General features: G+C 43.6%; 1 gene segment (V, D, J or C); it reads right to left on the bottom strand.

Annotated features, from left to right (window-relative positions):
• Nucleotides 1–24,415: 24,415 nt before the first annotated feature.
• LOC116516729 lies at nt 24,416–25,000 on the bottom strand. The segment is given in 2 exon segments: nt 24,416–24,747; nt 24,933–25,000. Coding segments are annotated over 2 exon segments (378 nt in total).
• Nucleotides 25,001–25,201: the final 201 nt, after the last annotated feature.

The raw sequence follows: 25,201 nt of genomic DNA, 5'->3' as shown, positions 1-25,201 counted from the left end.
GAAACAACCTAGAAATTGGACTTTTTCCAGTATCCTAAGAGAAATGCTGGGAAAGGAAGCACTAAGGTCTTGTAGGGGATTAATTCTCCTCTGAAGGAAAGATAGAAAGGAGAACTGTAAGGCAATGAAAGGGTGGATCAAACAACAGGCAACCACACACAATCACACAAAACACACATGTTACTCTACTTGTATCTTCTCCATTTCCTGTTCTCCAAGTCTGGTTCAATGCCTTTTTTACAGACCGACATCAAGCCTGTTATTTTTATTCTTTACTAAAAATCAGCAGTCATAGCCACCTGCCCCAATGCGAAGTGAAACTACAGAGAAGGGATACGATGCTTTCTCAGCTCATCACCAATTTCTCTTTTCACTGTGATTTGGAGGCCCCCATCAGGACATGAAGGGCAATAATCAGCCTCGTCTTTTGCACGGAAGTTGGAGATGGACAAGGGGCCGAATTGTACGAAGGGTCAGCTGAACCGGAAAAATCACTCAGGGATTCCAGATGAGAAAAATACCTTTGCAAATTAAAGGAATATTTTCCAGTAGAGGATTGTATGTCTGGAATATGATGGCAAAGAGAAACTGAGATGCCATCAGACAGAAATGCAGTTTAGGAAGGTTAGGAAAGGAGAAAGGAGGAGAGGAGAGGTCCAAACTGCCACGAAACTAGAAATGTTCCCAGGAGGAGAAGTAAATGTTGAGCTCCTCATAGAAAGCAATATCTTACTACTGGAGTACGGCAGGAGTAAGAACCCAAAGAGGAACATTTGGGCCATGGCAGAGAAGTGGGCAATTGCGGTATTTCTGAAAGCAACATTTCATTTCAATTGTCCCTTTCTCTCCTTTTAAGTTAAGGTCAAGAAGAGTTGTTGCAAAATAATGCAAATATATTCTCCATCCATCTGTTTCTTTCGGGCCCTGTCCATTCCTTCCTTCACCAACTGAAAAGGGGGTCCATATAGAATCTCATTTTTAAGACTCCCCTATGGGGTGGGGTAGGGGATTGAAATGTGTCAGCTGCTCCGCACAATTCAAGGAAGTGACCTGACTTTGAGGTTGTCCGGGGTTTGCTGAAAGCAGAGGGGTGGGCTTCCCTTAAACACACTAACCCCTCCCCACATTCAGCTCAGCTTATGGTCATCCCCTTTGAGGGACCGGAATCCTTGTGTTGAATGTACACCTTCTCTTCAGGTAGTCCTCAATTGACAACACAACTGAAACCATCAAAAAGGTTACATGAGTCACATCCAATTCTACAACCATCCTTGCCACAGTTGTTAAGCAAATCCCTGCAGTTGTTAAGGGAATCTGGGTTCCCCTATTGATATTCTTTGTAGAATGCCAGCTGGGGAGGTGATGGAAGGTGATGACAACATAAAAAGAGGATGCTGAAACTTGTTGAAAATACATTTCCTGGATGCATACAATTCTTCTGTCAAACCATCTGCAACCTGTGTTGAGCGAAGCCTTCAAGGAAGACGGAGCCACCTTCTGGTTTTTGTCACAGTTCCCCCTAGGGTGGAATCACTGTGCACTGCCTATTGCCATCAAGAGACAAACAGTAATAGTCAGCCTCATCTTCTGGTTGAACGTTGGAGATGGACAAGGTGGCTGTGTTAGAGGAAACATCGACAGAACCAGAAAATCGCTCAGGGATTCCAGACGGCCTCTCACTATCCTTATAGATCACTGCTAGGGGTTTAGTGCCAGGTTTCTGCTGATACCAGTGCACATATTTGTCAGAAAAGCTACCCCCTGTCCTGGTACAGGTGATCCTGACTGTCCCTCCTGGGGATACCGACACAGAAGGTGGTTGAGTCAGAGTGAACTGGGCCAAGGAACCTGCATGGGGAAGAAAAGGGATGAAATGAAGCTGAGATACAACCAGAGGAAAAAGTTTTAATTCAACTGAAAGGAAGGAAAAAAGGGACGAGGAGAAGGGAATAATTCCAGAAATGGAGAACTGTTCCAAGGAAGAGGAGAAGATGCTTGATCTTTTCCAGCCAACAGGATACTTTACCAGTGAAGAAGGTGAGGAGGAAGAGGAGGAAGAGAAACAGTTGAGCCATGGCAGAGAAATGGGCAAGGACTGATCTTCTGAAACCAAAGTTCCTTCTAGGTGGACCTCTTCTAGTCAGGCTTAAATTGAGCTGCAAGAAAGAGAGGCTGCAAAGGCATGCAAATACTCTTCCTCTTTCTCCCTTTTAAAGCCTCTAGATCTATTTCCAGGACAAGGGCAGGCGGTGATTGGCAGGAGATTTCATTGGTGAATCTCCACTGAAAGAGGAAGGAGGAAGAGTAGAGAGTCCAACTCCATCTCTCTTCCCATAACATCCCGAACTGATCTGTCTTTAGAATTCCCAGATTTCAGCATGGGAACCTAAGCAAAGGATCTGATGGGCAGGTGGACCATTGGAAAGTCTGTTGCCTCCACCCCACCCCATGCCACAAAAGCTTTAGGAGGAGGACTAGAAACTTAAATGACACCCAGAAGTGTATTGGGAGTCAGTGCAGCTCCGGAAGTACAGCTATAACTGTATTAACAGACAACTTTTCAACTAAAGTGGCTGGCAGGAGATTTCATTCCCTCCTTGGTGAATGGATAGAAGATCCAACTCCTCTTTCCAGAACATCCGGAATTGATTTTGTATTCTCACATTTCAGTGTTGCTGGAACCTAAGCAAAGGAGCGGATGGACAGGTAGAACCCTGGAAAGAGCTGGTCTCCCCGTTAAGGTGCCCCCATGCCATGAAAGTTATTAAAGTGTCACCAGAAGCATATTGGGAGTTAGGGTAGCTCATGAGGGAAAGGTGTGACCTGGGCTACTGATACCTTTTCAACTATCGTATTTTTCAAAGTATAAGACGCTCTGGAGTATAAGACGCACCTTGGTTTTTGGTTAGGGAAATAAGAAGAAAAATTCTGCCTCTGCCTACTAGCATCCATGATATTCACATGACACATGGTAACAAGGTCAGTCAGTGAATAGGCATAGCAACCAAGTCAGCCAAGGAGGGCTATTTGGACTCTGAAACAGTCCTTGCCGTGTGAGCAACAAGGAGACAGGAAGGAGCCTGGCTTAGCCAAGAACTGAAAGTAAAACTGCTTGTGTTTTGCTTGCATTTACGGCTGCCTTGGAAAACCTGCTTTTGGTATTGTATTGTACATTATTATTATTTTGAATCCTACTTAATCAGTTACTGTGCTTTCTGAATGTGATTGTCTCCCCTCCTTGTGGCCCATTTTTGCTCCCAAGCAGCTTCAGGGAGGCTTGCTAGGCCCAAAATGGGGCACAAGGGTGTCTCCCCCCTCCCGCTTGAGGCTTGTTTTTGCTCCCAGGAGGCTGCAGTGAGGCCTACTATGCCCAAAATTGGGCACAAAGGTGTCTCACCCCCTGCCCCTTGCGGCCCATTTTTGCTCCCAGGCAGTTTCAGGGAGGCCTACAAGGCCAAAAACGGGGCACAAGGGAGTCTCACCCACCCCCTCATGGCCCATTTTTGCTCCCAGGAGGCTGCAGAAGGCCTACTAGGCCCAAAATGGGGCATGGGAGGGTCGCATGCGCATGTGGGGGTGGAGGGCGGGAGAGAGCACGCATGCACAGGTGGGCAGGGCAATCGGGGGCTGTCATGCACGGATGGCATTATGGTTTGACTTACTTTCTATTTCAAGACGTGTGGTTTTTTTAAAATTTATTTTTATTTTGGGTTATTATTATTTTTTTAACTGAAGATTGTTCCGTATGGTGACTTCTGTGCTCAGCCACCTGCAACTAAGTGAGGCTTGTCGGCACTGAGGAGGAAGGTTTCGTCCCAGTTCTCACATTGGGTCGGACCGATGTGCTCAGCTCTCTTGTCTTCACGGGATAAATTGCTATTATCAGCCTGGCTTGAAGGTTGCAGATGGACCAAAGGGAAGAAAGAGTCAGCGGAACTGTAAAACCACTCAGGGATTCCGAGATGGACATGCAGGAGGTGGTCCTCAACTTACAAGCCGTTCATTTATGTGTCTGGTTTGCCAATTGCACCGTGGCAGATAGGACATCGCTCCAGAGGGTCAACGTCATTGCCCAGAGGATCAAGGGTTGCCCTCTCCCTTCTTTGGAAGAGCTTTCTAGCTCCCACTGGCTGAAGAAAGCTCAAAACCTCCTTAAAGATCCATCTCATCCTGGACACCCTTTTTTTTCCTTTTATTTAGCAGATTTTTTTTCTTATTTTTTCCCTTCTACAACATCTTACAGTCATTAAATCAACATAGGTCACCATACCTGTACAGGTATATAATATTTCGCTTCTATATTTACAAACCTTTATACACAGTTCTATATATATTTGTATATAGTTTTTTGGCTGAATTAATTTTATTCTTGTTTTGCAGCCATTTGTACCAATTGTTCCATATTTCATAATATTCCGACTCTTCTTTATCTTTTAATTTCAGTGTTAATTTGTCCATCTCTGCACAATCCAAGGTTTTTTTTATCACTAATTCATCCGAGGGGGTATTATTTTGTTTTCAGCATTGGGCAAATGCTATTCTAGTTGTAGTTAGCAGATGTGTTAATATGTACTTAATTTTCTTTGTATATTTCCCTGTGATTATTCCCAGTAGAAAGATTTCGGGTTTGTATTTTATCTGTTTTTTCAACTATTACCATCTGGCAGCCAGTACAGGGCAATAAAAACAAGGACTAATAGGCTGAAAAACAGCTTCTATCCCAGGGCAGTAACTATGTTGTACTCTACAGTAGAGTGCAATATGAATGCAATATCAGGGGTTTCCAATTCAATTGCATAGAATGTGAAGGATGCATGTTTGCAATTTATTTTTTTATGGTTTTAATGTCCACTGAAGATGGCATTTAATTCCGTTGTACGAGGTGCAATGAAAGGTAAACGAACTAATTTAGTGACTGTTTGAAGTTACAAAGGCACTGAAAAAGGTGACTTACAAACAGTCCTCACACATACAACCATTGAAGCATCCTCACGGTCAGGTGATCCAAATTTGGGGCATGTATTTATGACGGTTGCACTGTCTCGGGCGATCCCCCTTTGCGACCTTCTCGGCTCCCAACAAGCGAAGTCAATGGGATTCGCTTAACGACGACAGGGTTCACTCAAGGTCTCTGACTGCAAATCCTCCCTTGAAAGACTTTGCTGGAGGTGAATGAGCAGGATTCACAGTCAATTAATAAAAGGGGTTTTTGTCAAGACTCTCTCCCTCCCTCCCTCTCTCTCTCTCTGTAATGGTCGGGAATCCCAGAGGCCATTTTTGAAGACATTTTTCATAATAAAGATGGTGGAGGAGGTGAAAAAAGAGGAGGAGAAGGAGAAGAAGAAAAGGAGAAAAAGGAAGAAGAGAAGACACTTTTTCATAATAAAGATGGTGGAAGAGGAGGAAAAAGACATACCCAGTTCCTGCAACTGTTCTTCATATGCTTTAGCTTCCAGTCCACTAATCATCTTTGTTGCGCTTCTCTTTTCCCCCTTACCAGAGGGAGCCCCCTTGTGGAGTACTGTTAGCATGGCAACTCCATTGCGCTGTACAGTAGAAGCTATTTTACGACAGTACAGTAGAAACCATTTTAAGGCACAACAGGCTATATCTTAACAGAACACACATCCCGAGAGGTTTTAGCGGTCTCTTACCCCCACAGTATTTGTCTCCAGAGAGTAAGTCATCTGTGTACCAAGTTTGGTTGAAATTGCTCAAGGCATTTCAGACTTATGCTGACATACAGCCATTTTTATAGATATAGACATGTTAATAATAGTTCCATGATATTCAGCAGATGCCACCTACCCCAGCAGGAAAAGGACAATGGATCCATTTCCACCGTTCCTGTAGATCTTTTCAAAGCTTAAGAACCTCAAGAGCAGGGATTTCTTTTTTGATCTTAGAGCTCCTCCTGGTGGCAAAGCTTTTGAATCACTATCTTGGATTCAGTTGGGTGAGAAGGTTCTTCAGCTTGGATGAATCAAACAGACGTTCAGACCAACAAAGGGTTTCCTCCCATGGGAGGTGGTGACAGATGCAGCAAAAATATCTGTGGTTTCCGGAATCTGAATGACCGTTAACCACAAATAAGAAGTATGGTGAGATAGACGCAACCCTCACACACAAATAGTTTCCTGTTGTCTGAAGTTGGTCGAGATACTTGCAGTTATCTTTTTGCATGTATCCTCATCTTCAAAGTGACCACATGACTTTCTCTTTCAGGCTCCTCTCCCTGGAAATTGATGGTCTAGTTGATCAACTCAACCCACCCCTGTGCGTTTCAACAGGGACCCTGTCTAATTAAATCCAGTTTGGATACAGACCGAGAATTCCATAGGAACAACATTGGAATGGAATGGAATAGAATAGAATAGAATTCTTTATTGGCCAAGTGTGATTGGAAACACAAGGAATGTCTTTGGGGCATATGCTCTTAGTGTACATAAGGAGAATAAAATGTATTCATCAAGAATAAAAAGATACAACACTTAGTGATAATCAAGGTTACTAATAGACTATCAAATTGTACTAGGAAACAAATAAAAACAATAGAAACTGAAAGATTCAAGCAACATGGTTATAGTCATAAGTGGGGGGAGACAGATACTAGGAAGGAAGAGAAAAATAACTACAGTCTTAGTAAATTATTGACAGTGTTGTGGGAATTAGTTGTTTAGCAGAGTGATGGCATTCGGGGGGAAAACTGTCTTCGTGTCTAGTTGTTCTGGTGTGCAGTGCCCTATAGCATTGTTTTGAGATAGAAGTTGAAACAATTTGTGTCCAGAGTGCGAGGGGTTTGTAGATATTTTCACAGCCCTCTTTTTGACTTGTGCAGTGCACAGGTCCTCAATGGAAGGCAGGTTGGTAGCCATTGTTTCTTTCTGAAGTTCTGATTATCCTCTGAAGTCTCTGTCTTGTTGGGTTGCAGAGCCAAAACAGACAGTTATAGAGGTTCAAATGACAGGCTCAATCATTCATCTATAGAACAGAATCAGCAGCTCTTTGGGTAATTTGAACTTTCTGATTTGGCGCAAAAAGAACATCCTTTGTTGTGCTTTTTAAATGTCCATTCACAGAGGAAGGGGGAGGATTCAGAATGCAACTGGGTTGTCCAACCTCACATCTGAATCCCAAGTTCTGCCAACTGTCTTCCCAATTGAAACTCCATGATTGATCAGAGCTAGAGAACATCTTCAGACCTTAAGTTGAATCCTTCAGCCAGGTGGCCCTCTCTTACCAGCTGTGGTGAATGAATTCCCCGAGGGGTAGGGCTTTTGTGCTCATTTCTCCATAATGTGTAGCACAGTGGTATTCTGAACCTGTGGATGATAGGCAATAATAGGTGGCTTCATCTGCTGCTTGGACCTCAGAGATGGTTAGATAGCAGGCGTTAAGACCAGCATCTTTGGAAGCCGCAAATCTATCCTGAGACTCCGGTTTTCCTTCTTTGATTGGATCCATATTTATAATACAGAAGATATTTGGGAGGGTTTGGCACAGTGGTGGATTGTTGCCGGTCGCGAACCGGTTGGTCACCGGACCGGAAAGTAAGCCTGCCCTGCCCCCGGCCCTGTATACCCGGCTGGATGGTATTTTGTCCCTTCTGTTCCCCGTGCTCAGAAAAGCAACTTTGGGAAGGTCCTTTGGTGGCGGCAGGCGCCCTAGAACCTGCCTGCTAGCAAAGGACTTACCCGGGTTTACCTTACCCGTCGCCCCGTGCTCAGAAAGCAAGTCCGGGCCCAACCTCATAAAGTGGCGAGGAAAGAGCCGCGTTTAAAGATAGGAGCCTTAACCGCCCCCGAGGCCTGCCGTTCGAAGAAGCGGCGGATGAAGCAATCGCTCCTTGTTCCAGGTCAGTTTGGCTGCAGTCAGTGCTACCGTTTCCCGCCCGTTAGGCTTTCGCCAGGCTCCTTTTGGGCGATAAATCCGCCCTCCCTTCTCTTTTCGAGGCTGCAGAGTTGACTGGTTTCCGCGGGACTAACGCGGAGGGGGAAGCGGCTTGGGAGGATTTTCCCCACAGGGTTTGGAGGAAAATGTCACAGAAAGAGGGTTTTGCAAAACGGAGTTTCCCCTTAAGGCTCCACCGTGTTCCCACGTTCTCTATCTGGATGGGTTCGCCGGTTCGCTCCTTGCCTTGATCGGGGCCTGTAGTGCACACGCAGTGGGCGAAAGGAGTGAGGGGGGGAGGGATACTGGACAGAAAAGTCCATTGGAGTTGGCCGGCTAATAAATTCAAATAGGTAAATAATTAAAAAAGAACCTTTGGGGGCTACAGGACTTGGGATCCTGGGGTCAATCCACAGATTGCAAATCGTGCTTCAGGTACCCCAAATTGGGGTTTATATTACTCAACCGGAATCCAATTATTGTGGTTTAGTGGGACACATGAAAACCAGGACTAATGCTAAGATTGTTTAGCTCTTGCGTGACTCCTGCTCCTGCAAGAGATCGGCATCTTTTGCAAATTCAGAATGTTAAAAGGGTCTTTATCAGAAGGAACCTATATGGACTTGCAAGTAAAATAAAAGCCAGTTTATATGCAAAGACAACATCCACACCAAAGTTTTTTTTTTAAATAAATATTCTTGAAAGGGTAAAGACTTGTGTGAGAATCACCAATTGAAATCCATCATTGAGAGACTTCCAATTTATTCTGCATGTCCAGAACTGAGTTTGTCTATTTATTACATTTATATTCCTCCCATCTCACTAGCTTAACTGATTCGGGACAGCTTACAATGCCATAAAAGCTAATAGACAAGCATTAAAATTAACAATTAAATGAAGGCTAAAAATCCATGAGGATGAAACACTGCAGGGATGGTCTTTTTATGTTTGTCTCTTAGGGACAGCACCACACCTCCATATTTTCTCTCAGCCCCTGCTTTGATTTATTAGCTCCAAATAGACCATTATGCGAAGTGTTCTGAGTGAATCTCTGTGCTAAATCATGTAGGTATAAGTCAACTGATCCCATTTCATCCACTCACTATAAAGTCCCAGGCCAACTGGAGCATCCTCCTAAAACTCAGATGTCATCATATTCCCCAAGAGTCTAAAGCGGAGTGACAGGCGTGAGGAAACACCTGACAGCTTGGGAAGACTTTGAAGAACCAAGAACAAGATGTGTAAAAAGCATGCATGAGAATTGTCCTCATTTTATCTCCTACATCATTCCTTGCTCAGGCTGTGACTGATCCCTTGGAGACCTTTCAATCAGAAGAAATGTGTGGTAGGAACAGAAATTAGGAGATGGATGCCTGAATTATCAGTAGACAGAGGAAGGCTAAAGTCACAGCAATTTTTAGTAGAATCCCAAGACATAAATTATCCAGAAAGGAAGCTGAGAGGATGAGAAGAGGCAACCATGCCATGGTGGAAGATGGAGTCAGGGTGGAATTGTCTGCAGATCTATCTGTCCTCTCTCCTCTTAAGCCTTTTGCCAGTGGGGAATTCAAATTCATGCAAATCTTCTGACTGCTCATCAAAACTTCCTCAGATATGAGAGCCTGTTTCAGATAAAAGGAAAAACCACCCTTTGAAGGTTCTTCCTCTTTGAGGATCATGATTTGCTGATGTAGCTTTTGAGGAGACCATCCTGTTTAGCTGAGCAAGAACATTAGGGAAGGAATTCACCTCACCTGCAGTGTAGAAAGCATGCATGAGAAATGTCCTCATTTTATCTCCTACATCATTCCTTGCTTAGCCTGCGACAGATCCCTCTCAGTTTTTCAGGGAAATTATGATGTGTTTCAGGGATATTGGGAATGAAAACCATCTATGTTGGGTCACAACTTCATATTTTCCTGAAAGGTTGTTGTGTTCATCAGAGGGGATCTCCAAGAGTAGACCAAAGAGTAGACAAAAAGCTTCATCAGTTCTGACAGGTCCTTCCTGCCTGAGTAGGGGTTGTACTAGAAGACCTCCAAGGTCCCTTCCAACTCTGTCATTCTGTTATTCTCTTTGAGAATCATGATTCCCTGATGCAGCTTTCCAAGAGACCATCTTCTTTGGTTTAGGGAGAACATTTGGGAAGGTCTTCAGCTCACCTGAGATGTAGAAAGCATGCAGAGAATTGTCCTCATTTTATGTCCTTCATCCTTGTTCGGGCTGGGACAGATCCCTCTCAGCTTTCCGGGACATTATTACCTATTTCAGGGGATGTTAGGAATAAAAATCATCTATGTTAGGTCACTGATTCATGTTTTCCAGAAACATTGTTGTGTTCATCCAAGGGGGATGAATTTTTTATTAACAAACATGTGAAATACACATACACAAAACTTAGACGTACACCACATTTACACAATACAATACGAAAAGGAGCTTCCTGTTCTTTATAATACCAATTATCAATCGATACTGCTCACCTTACATTATTTCCCCTTCTATTGTATTTCATTTGGATTTCACCATTCTTAACCCTCTTATTTTACTCATGAGTAAACTAAGAGGTCCATTTATTTATTTCTTCATGAAATTGATTAACATTCCAACTCTTTCCCATGCATTCTGTTATACTTTGATTTGTATTCGTTTTCTGCCCCTTGTGCCCCTTGAGAAGGGAATTAACACATTTTGTCATTGTTACTGAGAGCCTGAATTAGAAGCAGCCTTAAACTTGAACTCTGGGGACTAAACTTTCTGACTACGTTTCAAAAATATGGCAATCCTGACCTCTACTGGTTAGGTCACCCAGGCCTCAAGATACTTTTGGGGGGGGTTGGGCAAAGCAAATGCCAAGATTCATTCCATAATGACCTACATCAAATGGAAAATCTATTTTTTCATAAATGAGGTGGATGAGAAGGAAGAATGGGAATATAGGAGAACATAGTTATGACCTTCAACCCTTTAACCCTACTACAACCCTTTAAAACCATAAAAAAATTTTTAAAGACCCCCAATGTTATGACCAAAAAAATTAAGAAAGGAGAGTTCAGTTGTAGGCAATTTGCTCAAGGAGACAGAATTGGATGAGTTGGGGTATTAAAGAGTCTTTTATTTTACTGATATTCCTGGTGAGGACACGGCTGATCCCAAGCGCTGTATCAATCTCAAATATTTCCACTCATTTTGTTAGAACAAATCCTGACTGTTTCTCCGTAGGATGCAGAAAGAGGAGAGGGATGATTAAGGACAACCTGGTCCAAAAGATCTGAAAGGAAGCTGAGATAAAGTTTCAGTAAAAGAGGTGTAATTGCAAAGGGGAGAGAAAGGTTAGAGGTGAAAAGGAAGAGTGAAGGACTCCAAGGAAACTTTTCTGATCAGAATTGATCAATAAGAACCAAAATGTGAGCGTTCCAGATCAGAAGGGTTGAGCTTAGAAAATCAAAACTTTCCCATCACTCTTTCAGTAGACAGAGGAGAAGAGGAGGAGATGTGGCTAGGTTGCAGTTGGAATGTTGGATAAGGATCCACAGTATGGCTGTTGTCTCCAAACAACTATTATCGGAAATGATGTGGGTGAATCTCTATGTTAAAAGGTTCATAATCCATAACTTAATGTATCCCTTTTATTCCATCCACCATGAAATCCCAGACCGATCATAACACCCTTCTGGAATTGAGATACGATCACATCCCTGGGAGTCTAAGTGGGTGTGATAGCAGGAAGGAAGCATCTGAGAATTTGAGAAGGCTAAGAGGAGCCAGGAAGAGGATGTCACACATTGGCTACTCATGCATATTGTGGTTCCCCGGCTGAAGGTTTTTGTTCAGCTCTTCAGTGGGATTGTATCACTGTGTACTTGCCACCATCTGCATAATTGAAGCAATGATAAACAGCTTCATCTTCTGCCTCAATATTGGAGATGTTTAACACGGCAGATGTTCTCGAGCTTTCAACAGAACCGGAGAACCGTTCTGGGATTCCAGAGGGTCTGCTGCTATCATAATATATAATGGGTTTGGGGGCATTTCCAGGCTTCTGTTGATACCAGGAGAAATAGCCTTCTCCAACTCCCCCACTGCTTTTGCAATTAATTTGGACTTTCTCCCGAAGAGATCCAGACACAGCAGCTGGTTGATTCAGGACAAACTGGGAAAAAGTTCCTGGGGGGAAAAAAAGCAAAGATGACAGGAGAATTCAATCAGCAATGATGTTCATTGAACTTGGGAGAAATGTGTGGTAGGAACAGAAATTGGAAGCCAAAGAAGTAGAGGAGGAACCAGTTCTCTGGATTATTAGGTGAGGGAGGAAGGATATAAGTCCCAGTAGATATCCACAGTCTTCAATTACCCAATAAGGAAGAGGAGAGGATGAGAAGAGACAGCCAAACCATGGTTGAAGATGGAGTCAGGGTTGAATTGTCTGAAGATCCATCTGTGCTCTCTGCTCTTAAGCCTTTTGCCAGTGTGGAATTCAAATTCATGCAAATGATCTGCCTGCTCATTGAACCTTCCTCAGCTATCAGAGCCTGCTTGAGATAAAAGGCAAGACCAATGCAAGCGTCTCACTTCCTTTCCAGGGGTTTTGTCTCACTTCCCTATTCGAATCGAGCACCGTGCACTCGTTCCCTGTCCAAAGAAAACAGTAATAAGTGGCCTCATCTTCCACCAAGGCCCCCGTGATGGTCAGAGACATGGTGCTCCCTGACCTGGAGCCAGAGAAACGATCTGGAATGCCTGTGGCTCTGATGCTGATGTCGTATATTAAGGGCTTTGGAGTCTGCTCTACCTTCTGCTGGATCCATCGTGGGTAGTTTTCATCAGCGATGGTTCCGGCATCATATCTACAGGACAGGATGATGGTCCCTCCTGTGGCTACAAAGTATGGCTCCTCCGAGCTCTGCAGCTGCTGAATGCTGGATCCTGAAAGAGGACATGGGGTTTAGGGAACAAGGGAGAGCATGGAATTAAGGAACATAAGGTGAATCTACGCTTCGCAGCCAAACCATGGCCAGCATTCACCACCTCAATCCATGGTAACAACCAGACAACTTCCCTTTGTATAAATCAAGTTTCCTGATGAGCTCCAAAAGTTGACCCACTTTCCCTTATAACCTGGAATATAGCAGGTTGGTCCGTCCCATCAAAAGACAAACTCTTTTTTGACTATATATCACAATTTGACATCCTCTTCTTGCAGGAAACCTGGGCCTCCACAGATTCAGTTAGATGGCTATTGGGTTAACTCAATTCCGGCTGTCCCAAGCAAGGTGGTGGGGGAGAGCTAAAGGGGGTATTGTGACATTAGTTAATACATGCTTGCATTTTAAATGTGTACCACTGCCACCTTTCAAGCCATGGGTTGTAACTACATTACTCTTATTTAAACAGGTGGAGATTTTGCTTTTTAATATCTATATTCCTCCACTTAATAAGAATAATGTGATTAACAAGGTTTGGGACAGCATAGAAGATTTTATTCTTGGCTGCTCAGCCAAATTCCCCAAAGCTACAAGAATTATAGGGGGGGGGGGACTTAAACGCTAGGATGGGTCCAAATGATCAAGCATTATATAAGCAGTTTAAGATTCATTATGATGAAAATGTAACAGATGAACCTTTGCATGCCAGACAATTTAAAGACCGTAAAGCTAATCGGGCAGGCTTGTGTGTAAGACAAATGACTGAACGTTTGGATCTGTGTATCCTTAATGGGTCCCCATGGGGCGACTTCCCAGCAGAATATACTTATCAAGGAGCAGGAAGAAAATCCACAGTTGATTACTGGATAATATCATATGACCTCCTGAAGTTCTTACAGAAGATTGAGGTAGACTCATGACTGGAAAGAGATCATAATACAATACTCCTTACTCTCACATTGCACCAGAATTTGCTAAGGGCAGGCACAGCCTACCTACCCAGGTTAGAGACTCAAAATACCCAGGTAGAAAATTAAATGGAACGAGAAAAATGCTAAGGAAGTTACCAAATGGATGTTAGCCCCGAAACCATAGAGTTACGTACATCTCTTCTAAGAAATAACTGTGGGGGATCTTACCTAGAAGGGTTTGAATCCTTAATTTTAAATTTGAATTCGGTTCTCAGTAACAGATCACTAGCTCACCCCAAAACGCTTGTTTCAAAAAACAAAAAATGGTTTGATAGGGATTGCGTTCAACTAAAAAAGATATATAATGAGGAATACAAGAAAAGTAAAAGTGCCCCCTCCGAGGAGCACACTTACTACTTAAAGCAGTTGAAAGCACAATATAAGAACCTTCTAAAAGAAAATAAAAGTGTGGCCCTGAAGGAGTCTTGGCATAGACTAATTACGGCAGTCAGGACAAAAAATACATCCCTTTTTTGGCACATCACCAGGGGACTGGAAAAATCTCCCCTACCCCCAACAAATCAGATTCCAATTCATGCCTGGGAAGAGTATTTTAGGGAGCTTTATACAGATCCTGACTATGTAACCAAGGAGAGCCAAGCTAGTTTGGACCAAAGTCCTTACTGGCCCCCTGTTACACCAGAAGAGATATCCCGGTTGATTGGAGCCCTAAAGGCTAATAAGGCACCCGGAGATGATAATGTCCTGCCAGAAATAATTAAAAGAACGCCAGTTGGTGGGCTCCACTTTTAGCATCACTGTTTACATTTATAGACAAAACAGGCCATATGCCTAGAGATTGGGGAGTAGCAATTATCATACCAATTTATAAAAAAGGGAATAGAAATGACCCAGGCAACTATAGACCCATTAGTCTTCTAAGCGTTATTAGTAAACTGTATGCCAAACACCTAAATTATAAACTTCAAGATTGGCTAATTTCAGGGGGGATAATCAAAGACGAACAAGCCGGTTTTAGAGAAGGAAGATTGGCGGTGGATCATATCTTGGTACTCCAGCATTTAGTACAAAAATACACATATAAAAAAAATCCTCTCTTTTTGTGGCCTTCCTGGATTTTAAACAGGCCTTTGATTCAATATCCAGGATCACCCTCTGGGAGAAGTTAAAATGCACCACTATCGATAAACGCCTCCTCTTCCTCATACAAAAATCGTATGCCAATTCCACCCTGAAAGTGAGGTGCAACCCCCAAGGGAGTTTAACGGGCTCAGTAAGGTTACAAGGATTGTACATAGAACAATATCAGACCTCTGAAAATTATAAGCATGCATATGTACTCAGTACTTGGTTTGGGCCCCTTTTGCAGCAATTACTGCCTCTATGCGGTGTGGCAGGGAAGCTATCAGCCTGTGGGATTGCTGAGGTGTTATGGAAGACAGGATGCTTCAATAGCGGCCTTCAGCTCTTCTGCATTGTTCGGTCTCATGTCTCTCACCTTTTTCTTGGCAATGCCCCATAGATTCTCTATGGGGTTCAGGTCAGGCGAGTTTGCTTGCCAATCAAGCACAGTAATCCCACAGTCATTGAACCAGTTTTTGGCAGTGTCGGCAGCTGGAAAATGAAGTCAGCAGCCCCATAAAGCTCATCTGCGGAAGGAAGCATGAAGTGCTCCAAAATCTCCTGGTAGACAACTCCGTTGACCCTGGTCTTAATGAAGCACAGTGTACCAAAGTCCTGTTGCTCAGTGGTCGAAAGTCCTCTTTTCTGATGAGAGCAATTTTTGCATCTCATTTGGAAACCAAGGACCCAGAGTATGGAGGAAGAATGGAGAGGCCAATCAAGCACAGTAATCCCACAGTCATTGAACCAGGTTCTAGTGCTTTTGGCAAAAGTTGCTCTCATCAGAACTTTTAGCCGTGAACCTCCAGTTAGTAATTAACACGGGGTCTAACCACTTACACAGAGACAAGAAGGAGCAAGTTTTTGTCTCAGTTCCTCATCAGATTGTCTCACTGTGGAACTCTGAACCACTGCTATACCACATGCAACAGTAATAATCAGCCTCGTCTTCAGCCTGAAGATTGGTGATGGTTAAGTAGCCATTGTTCCCTGATCGGGTTCCTGTGAATCGGTCTGGGATCCCTTCTCCCCTGCTGCTGCAGCCATCACAGTGCACAAAGCGAGGAGTTTCCCCAGATCTCTGTTGAATCCAAGCAATGGTATTTGGATTGCTGCTGATGGCACAGGAGAGTTTAATTGTCCCTCCTGGAGATCCAGACTGGGAGACAGGCTGCGTCAAGATGGACTGTGAAGTGACGCCTTTATGAAATAAGAAAAAAAAGAGGAAATAATGTAGATTTCTTATATTATGTGGGCCTCCAAAAATCCCAGAACCATCCTTTGGATGTACCAAATTGGAGTTTGTATTGAGCAAACTAGAGAATGTTTATTGGACAGTTGAAGAGAAGTTCTCCACATACTTACATGAGAAATAACTAAGAAGGAAAAGGGAAACCAGTGTCCAGGCCATAGTGCTTTCCTTCCAAAGGTCTCCCTTCTTACAACCAAAGAATATCTACCTGGGAATCCTTCTGCCTTCTTACTTAAGCCCTCCTACAATTGAAGGAAGATCCATGCAAATATAGATCCATTGATTGACTTCCTTTGAGTTGATTTTGACCAATGAGTGGAGGAGACATTTGCATAAAGGGAAGGGTTAAGATTATGCCTTTATTTAGGTTTTAAGTCATAACGTAGGACATTTAGGAGAAAGGCATTCAGAAAGGATGAATGCAGGGTGGGGATTTGAGCAGGACCAGTTCTACCAGAAGACAAACTGATGTGTCTACCATGAACAGCACATCGTCAGGAAGCAGCCAAATGTGTCCTGGTGTTTTATTGGATATTGTAGTTTATTCTGGCAAGAGGTTCTCCACATACGTACATGAGAAATAACTGAGAAGCAAAAGGGAAACCAGTGTCCAGGCCATAGGGCTTTCCTTCAAAAAGTCTCCCTTTTCAAGGCCAAAGAATATCTACCTGGGATCCTTCAACCTTCTTCCTTAAGTCCTTCTAGAATGGAAGGAAAGTCCATGCAAATAACGACACAGTGATTGTCTTTCCTTGATTTTATGAGCTACCCCATTTCCAGACTAATCCATCTGGTCAAAGTAGATGAATGGAGAAGACATTTGCATGGAGGGAAGTTTTAAGTAGATGCCTTTATTCGGGTTTTTGCTCAGAATGTAGGACCTGAGCAGGACAAATTCAATCAGATTGCCTTGGACATCACATTTGGTCCGAAACAAAAGGGCAGTGAATGCAATTGTGTAATTGTGTTTTGATTGTAGGCAGAAAGCATCCTGTTCTCTCCTTCTGCTTACTTCCTCTAGACTACACCTCGGATGTTACAAACTCTTCATGCGATCTAATTCTCTTTCCTTCCTTGAGATCTGCATGAGGTATTTTGCAGCTGGGGAAATGACTCAGTCGGTTGCACTGAAGAGAGTTTCAGTGATGGCAGATGTTTGGATGGGTGCATATCTAGGAGGGTGGAGCCCCCTGCTGTCGAGTCACATGACCAAAAACGGGGGACATGTTCTTCCATCCAAAATATATTTCAGAGAAGGGTGGCTCCAGTCCCAGATTCGCTCCAGGTTTCCTCTTTCCCTCTGAGAGAAATGGGGTTATTCTTGTAAAAGGGAAAGAACCCGAGTGACTCCATATTTACACTTTTCATAACCCTAGCAAGCACATCTGTAACACATTAAGATAAGAGAAGGGAAGGCTAGAAATCCTTTTGGATTATCTATAAAGGTTAATACTAATAATAACAATAAAAAATAACTAAATTAGACACAGTTAACTTTTGATTATTAGGGGGAAAATGTTATGATATAGGATATAGTCAAATAAAGGATAATGATTATCTATGTATGGGTCAGTGGTTTTCAAATTTTTTGAAACCTCTTCTGTAGGTGTGGCCTGCTTTCCGGGTCCATTGGTGGAACCTCTTCTAATCGGTTCGGTAGATTTGACGAACCGGTTCTACCGAACTGGTACGAACCGGTAGGAACCCACCTCTGGTATGGGTCTAATATAAGGAAACTGGATGTAAATTGTAAACAGTGATTTGGAAAGCAGGATTAGAAAATTTTGCTATTAAATATTATGGATGTTTAGAATAGGATATAAGGATTTAGTGTTAATGGAGGATTTTATAAATAAGTAAATGAAATGCCAGTATGTGGTTATGTATTAAATTTTGGTATATTTTATGATGAAGGACGTTTAAACAACCATAGTCAAATAAAAGTGGAGGTATGATGATGGTAATATGTATAAACATCTGAGTTAAGATACTAGAGTTCATATGAATTATACTCATTTCTTGAGTTCTGCACGAAGTATCTTGCAGCTGGTGTAATTGCTCAGTCTGTTGCACAGAGGAGAGTTTCAGGAGTGATGACAGAAGGTTTCCTGGAAAGTGGCGCCCCCTGCAGTCCTATGCTGTCACTGTACCTGGGGGACACCTCCTCCCATTCAAAATACATTTCAGACAAAGTTGCCTGCAGCCCCAAATTTGTTCAAAGTTCCCTCTTTCCCTCTGAGAGCAAATCAGATTCTTTTATGTCCTTCACACTTAGTTGAGGTGGGTCACCTGGAGGTCTAGAGAACATTATGCAATCATGAATGGTAGCATTCTCAACTTCTGGAGGCAAGTTGTTCCACTGATTAATTGTTCTCACTGTCAGGAAATTTCTCCTTAGTTCTAGGTTGCTTCTCTCCTTGATCAGTTTCCACCCATTGCTTCTTATCCTGCCCTCAGGTGCTTTGGAGAATAGCTTGACTCCCTCTTCTTTCTGGCAACCCCTGAGATATTGGAAGACTGCTATCATGTCTCCCCTGCTCCTCCTTTTCATTAAACTAGTCATACCCAGTTCCTGCAACCGATCTTCATATGTTTTAGTCTCCAGTCCCCTAATCATCTTTGTTGTTGCTCTTCTCTGCACTCTTTCTAGAGTCTCCACATCTTTTTTACATCATGACGACCAAAACTGGATGTAGAATTCCAAGTGTAGCCTTACTGAGGCCTTATAAAGTGGTATTAACACTTGACGTGATCTTGTTTCTATTCCTCTGTTGATGCAGCCTAGAACTTTCTTGGCTTTTTGGGCAGCTGCTGCACACGGCTGGCTCATACGTAAATGGTTGTCCACTAGGACTCCAAGAGCCTGCTTCAGATAAAAAGAAGGGCAATTCTTTGAAGATGCTTTCTCTTCAAGCATTAAGTTTTGCTGGTGCAGAACACTTTGGCTGAGCGAAAACTTTTGAGAAGGACTTCGGAGCAACTGCAGAGGGCAACACCTGAATGAGAAATGTCCTCACTTTGCCTCCTTGACCCATCCTCTTTAGCATTGAGACAACTATTCAGGGAAATTATGGACCATTTCCAGGACACTAGGGATGACAACAGTCCCTATTAGGTCACAAATTAATATTTTCTTGAAAACTTGCTGTGTTCATCAGAGGAGCTCTCCAATAGAAGGCAAAAAAATCAGTTCAGAGGGCACACAGAGTAAGATGGGGGAGCGGGTATCCTACCATAGTATAAAAAAGAATATCCATGGAATTCCTTAGAGATTTACCCCCAAAAAACTAAGTCTGTGCTGGCAATTTTACAACTAACACATTGAATTCAAGGGTCACAATATTTGTCAACTGCAGGCCACTTTATTGGATGAATATGGTGGCCCTACTGATGTAGGATTTCAATGAGGGGATAAAGACAGGATAGCAAAGGAAGGGACTGAAAGGCCATTCATAAATGTTAGAAAAATATTTGAGCTGTGGGGTTATGGTTGCCAGTGGCCAGCAGAGCTGGCCACTGATTTGGATAGTGAGAAGGTTGGGGAGGAACCTGGGCCAGTTCTGGAGTCTGGAGAAGGCTCTGATGAGGGCTCTGTGTTGGAGGCAGAGAGGGGACCAAGGTCCTCTGGCAGTTATCAGCTGCCTTCAGAGTCAGATATCAGTGAGGCAGAAGAACAGCTGGAGCCTGTTCCCAGTGTGTGCATGCGCAGAGTTGCCAGACAAAGGGAACAGCTAAAGAAAAGGGGTTGACTTGGGAGTAAGGCCAACAGGTGAACGATGAATGGCCCCTCCCAGAGGAAACAAAAGAGGAACGAAAGGGGATTGGAGTTTGCAGAAGACCATTAGTTCACTTCATTGGTTCGTGACTCTCCTCCTTGCCAAGTTCTGCGGATATCGACCTGGCATCTCTCCAAGCCAGATAAGGTCTGTGACTGTAAATCCTCCCTTGAAAGACTTTGCTGGATGTGAATGAGCAGAATTCACAGTCAACTATTTGTCAAGACAAGGAGTTTGCTTCATGTGCTTGGGAAGCCTCAGTCAGAACATGTGGTATCTCCCCAGATGGAACCCAATTCTAGGTAGACTGAGAATATGTGAATTGACAAAGGGACACCAGTCAACCTGGATTACAGCTAAACTCTCTCCAAGAAAAGGAGGCTAATTACATTGCCTTGCTCCTTGCCCATCTAACTGACTTTGTTGTTTATTGGGGTGAATCTATTTGGCATTTTGTCCTTGTCTCTAAGACCCACTCGGTTACTTGATGTTGAGCTTAAAAAGAGGTGTTTATTTTTAAAAAAAAAATGAGAGAAGGTTCTTCTGAAACTCAAATGTCATCATATCCTCAAGAGTCTAAAACTGAGTGACAGGAGTGAGGAAACACCTGACAGCTTAGGAAGACTTTGAGGAACCAAGAACAAGATGTCACACATTTGCAAGTCATGCATATCGGAGGTCAGCAGCTGCAAGGTTTTTATTCAGCTCTTCAATGGGATTGTATCATTGTGCACATCCCTCCATCTACATTATACAGGCAATAATAATCAGCTTCATCCTCTGCCTGAAGATTGGAAATGGTTAACACGGCAGATGTTTGAGAGTTTTCAATAGAACCGGAGAACCGTTCTGGGATTCCAGAGGGTCTGCTGCTATCTTGATATATAATGAGTTTGGGGGCATTTCCAGGCTTCTGTTGATACCAGGAGGAATCCCTTGGGTCAAGTGTTCCACTGTTTTTAGTACAAGTGATTCGGATTGTCCCTCCAGCAGATCCAGAAACAGATTCTGGTTGATTGAGGACAACTTGAGAAAAAGTTCCTGAAAGACATCAAAGATGACAGGAAAGACTCTATCAGCAAAAATCATCACTTAAATCAGGAGACATGTGTGGTAGGAATAGAAATCCGGAGATGGATCTCTGAATTATCAGTAGACACGTAATTCTGCTGATATAGAGGAAATAATATAGAGGAAAGCTATAGTCAAGGCAGTTTTAGAGTAGAAATCCCAAGATACAAATTACCCGTAAAGGAAGATGAAAGGATAGCCAAGATAAGAGGCATCCAAGCCATGGTTGGGGATGAGGTCAGAACCGAATTGTCTGCAGATCCAGCTGTGCTCTCTGCTCTTAAGCCTTTGGCCAGTGAGGAATTCAAATTCATGCAAATGATCTGCCTGTTCATTGAATCTTTCTCAGATATCAAAGCCTGCTTCAGATAAAAGGAAAGACCATCCCTTGAAGGTTCCTTCCTGCCTGAGCAGGGGTTGGACTAGAACAGTGGTCCCCAACCTTTTTATCGCCGCGGACCAATCAGCCTTTGATAATTTTACCGTGGCCCGCTGAGTGCGCGCAGGGGTGGGGGGGCGTTGTTTTAAATCCACCTTCCCAATTCAACACCTGAATCATATCCCATCTTCCATTTTGTATGTAGATTTTAAGGAATAAACAGCTGAATTAATCAAGGTCAAAGATAAAAAGAGCAAGGGCAAAATTAAATAAGCCAGAGGATAGCAATGTAAAAAGAATACAGTATTAAGGAGAGAAAGGAGAAGAAAAAACCTCGCTTCTGCTGAGGTCAGGGAAATGTTTGATACTGATCTGGCTGGGTAAGAGTCCAAGAGTCCATATCGCCAATAACTACGCGTGGGGGGAAAGGAAATGTGTTTTGTGAGGAAGAGAAAGAGCGCGCTTCACCGATGCCCGTTGGCGAAATTTTGGAAGAGAGGCAAGAGACTTCAGGCACCGAGCCCCCATCCCTGGCTGTGGCAACTGGAGCGGGCGGGAGGCAGGGAAGGGGTGGGCAAGACCGCCGCTTTTCCACCGTGCGCTGCAATAGCGGCAGCGGCGGCCTGAATCTGGCGACTGCCCCTCACCACCTCAGGTGGCGCTCATACCCTCCCCTTTCCTGCGCTACCGTTAGACTCCTCTCAGCCCCCCACCCACGTCCGCGGAGGGCGCACACGCGCCAAAATCGTGCACCCCCCATCTCCCCTCAAAAGACCCCCCCGCCCTCGGCTGCCCGACATTCTCTCTCTCTCTCCCTCTCCCGCCGTTCCTTCTCGAAGGAACGGCGGGAGAGAAAAAGAAGAGAGCGGCCAGCAACGACCGCCGGGGAAGCCGCCAGGGCCTCCAAGGGCTCCGCTTCCAGCGCATGGTCCGCCCCCTCCTCGCCTCGCTTCCAGGCGAGCCGACTGAGGCGAGAAAGGACAAAGAGGTGGAGGCGTTCACTGAGGGGACGGCTGACTCAGGGAGGGGGCGGAGGTGGTGTAGTAGCGGGGGATTCTTCCTCCTCAACTCACTTGCTCCTGTGCTTCCACGCAGCTCCCCCCCTCCGGCGACGGCGCTGCATGAGTGAAGAGTCGGCCGTTGCATGGCCCCCGGCCGCTGCGCGGCCCGGTGCCAGGTACTCCACGGCCCGGCACCGGTCCGCGGACCGGGGGTTGGGGATCACTGGACTAGAAGACCTCCATGGTCTCTTCCAACTCTTTGAGGATCATGATTTCCTGATGCAGTATTTGAAGGGACCATCCTGTTTGGTTGAGTGGGAACATTTGGGAAGGACTTCAGCTCATCTATGGTGTAGAAAGTGGGCATGAGAATTGTCCTCATTTAACATCCTTCATCCATCCTACTTCAGACTGAGACAGATCCCTCTCAGCTTTTCAGGGAAATTGTGACTTCTTTCAGGGATGTTAGGAATGAAAACCATCTATGTTAGGACACTGATTCATGTTTTCCTGAAAAGTTGTTGTGCTCATCCGAGGGGGAAAAAAATCCAGTCCAGTGGCCATATGGACTACTAAAATGGGAGCTGGTGTCCCACCATAATATAAACAGGAAGTTCAATCCATTTCTTTATTTCTTTATATCGATTATTCAAACTCTTTTCCATGCATTAACACATTTTCTCATTGCTTCTGACAGCCTGAATTAGAAACCACCATAAACTAGGACTCTGGGGACTAAAATTTCAGACTAAGTTTCGAAAACATGGCAATCCTGACCTCTACTAGTTATGTCACCTAAGCCTCAAGATAATTTTGGGGGTTGGGCAAAGGAGATGCCAAGATCCTCTTTGTCAAAATAAAGATGAAGCATAGTGACCAACATCAAATGGAAATAGCATGTTGAAATCTATTTTTTCATGACCCTAAAGAAAGTGGATGAGAAGGAAGAATGGGAATAGAGGAGAACATAGCTATGACCGTAACCCTAACCCTAATTCTAATCCTACAAAAGCATAGATTTTTTTTAAAAAAACACGCAACAATTAAGGAAAACAAAACCAACAAGGGAGAGTGCAGTTGTAGGCAATTTGAGATGGACTGAAGATGCTCAAGGAGACAGAATTGGATAAACTTTTCACAGAGCCAGAAAAATGAGTGGAGCTTTTAAAGAGTCTCTTATTCTGCTCATGTTTCTGATGAGGTTACAGCTGATCCCAGGAGCTCTATTAATCTCCAATATTTCCACTCATTTTGTTATAATAAATCCTGACTCTTTCTCTGCAGGATACTGAAAGAGAAGGCGGATGATTAAGGATGATTAAGGATGATTAAGAACCATTCTACTCAACAATGCAGGGAAATGATGGCCCATTTTACAGATGTTTAGAAGCGAAAATAATGTTAGGTCACAAATTTATGTTTCCCAAAAGATCTGCAGTGCTCATCAGAGCTGACCAAAAAATCAGGTCAGAGGCTACAGGGACTACCATAGTAAGATAAGACCTGGTGGCCCATCATGATATAAGACTAACAGAGCCAAAATCTTGAAAGGAAGCAAAGAGTAAGGAACTTTTTCCACCAAGGAAGTGTAATTTCAAAGGGGAGAGAAACGTTAGATCTAAAAGGAAAGTGTGATGGACTAAGAAGAAGCTTCCCTGAACAGAAATAACCAATAAGAACCAAAAAGTGGTTGTCCACATCAGAAGGTTGATAAGACCAGGAGGAAAGAAGCCCAACCCATAGTTGGAATGTGGGATAAAGATGGGCAATATGTCTCCAAATGGGATATTATGTGAATTGCTCTGAGTGAATCTGTATCCTACATGAGATGTAGTTATAGGTCAACTGATCCCATTTCATCCCCCCACTACAAAAGTCCCAGTCCGATTACAACATCCTTCTAAAACTCAGATGTCATCGTATCCACCAAGAGTTTAAAACAGAGTGACAGGAGTGAGGAAACACCTGACAGCTTGGGAAGACTTTGAGGAACCAAGAACAAGATGTCACACATTTGCAAGTCATGCATATCGGAGGTCAGCAGCTACAAGGTTTTTGTTCAGCTCTTCAATGGGATTGTAGCACTGTGCACTTGCCACCACTTACATGATACAGGCAATAATAATCACCTTCATCCTCTGCCTGAAGATTGGAGATAGTTAACACGGCAGATGTTTCAGAGTTTTCAAGAGATCCGGAGAATCGTTCTGGGATTCCAGAGGGTCTGTTACTATCATAATATATAAGGAGTTTGGGGGCATTTCCAGGCTTCTGTTGATACCAGGAGGTATCTCTTCCACTAAGTGTTCCACTGTTTTTAGTACAAGTGATTCGGATTGTCCCTCCAGGAGATCCAGACACAGATTCTGGTTGAGTGAGGACAACTTGAGAACAAATTCCTGAAAGACCACAAAGAAAACAGAAAAGACTATCAGCACAATGTCCACTTAAGCAATGGAGACCTTTCAATCAGAAGAAATGTGTGGTAGGAACAGAAATTAGGAAATCAATGTCTGAATTATCAGAAGACAGAGGAAGCCTAGAGTCACAACAATTTTTAGTAGAATCTCAAGATATAAATTACCCATAAAGGAAGAGGAGAAGATGAGAAGAAGAGGCAACCAGGCCATGGTTGAAGATGATGTCAGAAGTGAAGTGTCTGCAGATCCAGATGTGCTCTCTGCTATTAAGCCTTTTGTCAGTGGGGAATTCAAATTCATGCAAATGATCTGCCTGCTCGTTGTAGCTTCCTCGGATATCACAGCCTGCTTCAAATCAAAGGAAAGACCTTCCCTTGAAGGTCCCTTCCTACCTGAGCAGGGGTTGGAGTAGAAGACCTCCAAGGTCCCTTCC

This window comes from Thamnophis elegans, chromosome 13, assembly GCF_009769535.1.
Source record: "Thamnophis elegans isolate rThaEle1 chromosome 13, rThaEle1.pri, whole genome shotgun sequence".
NCBI lineage: Eukaryota > Metazoa > Chordata > Lepidosauria > Squamata > Colubridae > Thamnophis > Thamnophis elegans.
The sequence above is the reverse complement of the archived record's forward strand: the minus strand, read 5'-3'. Positions and strand labels throughout refer to the sequence as shown.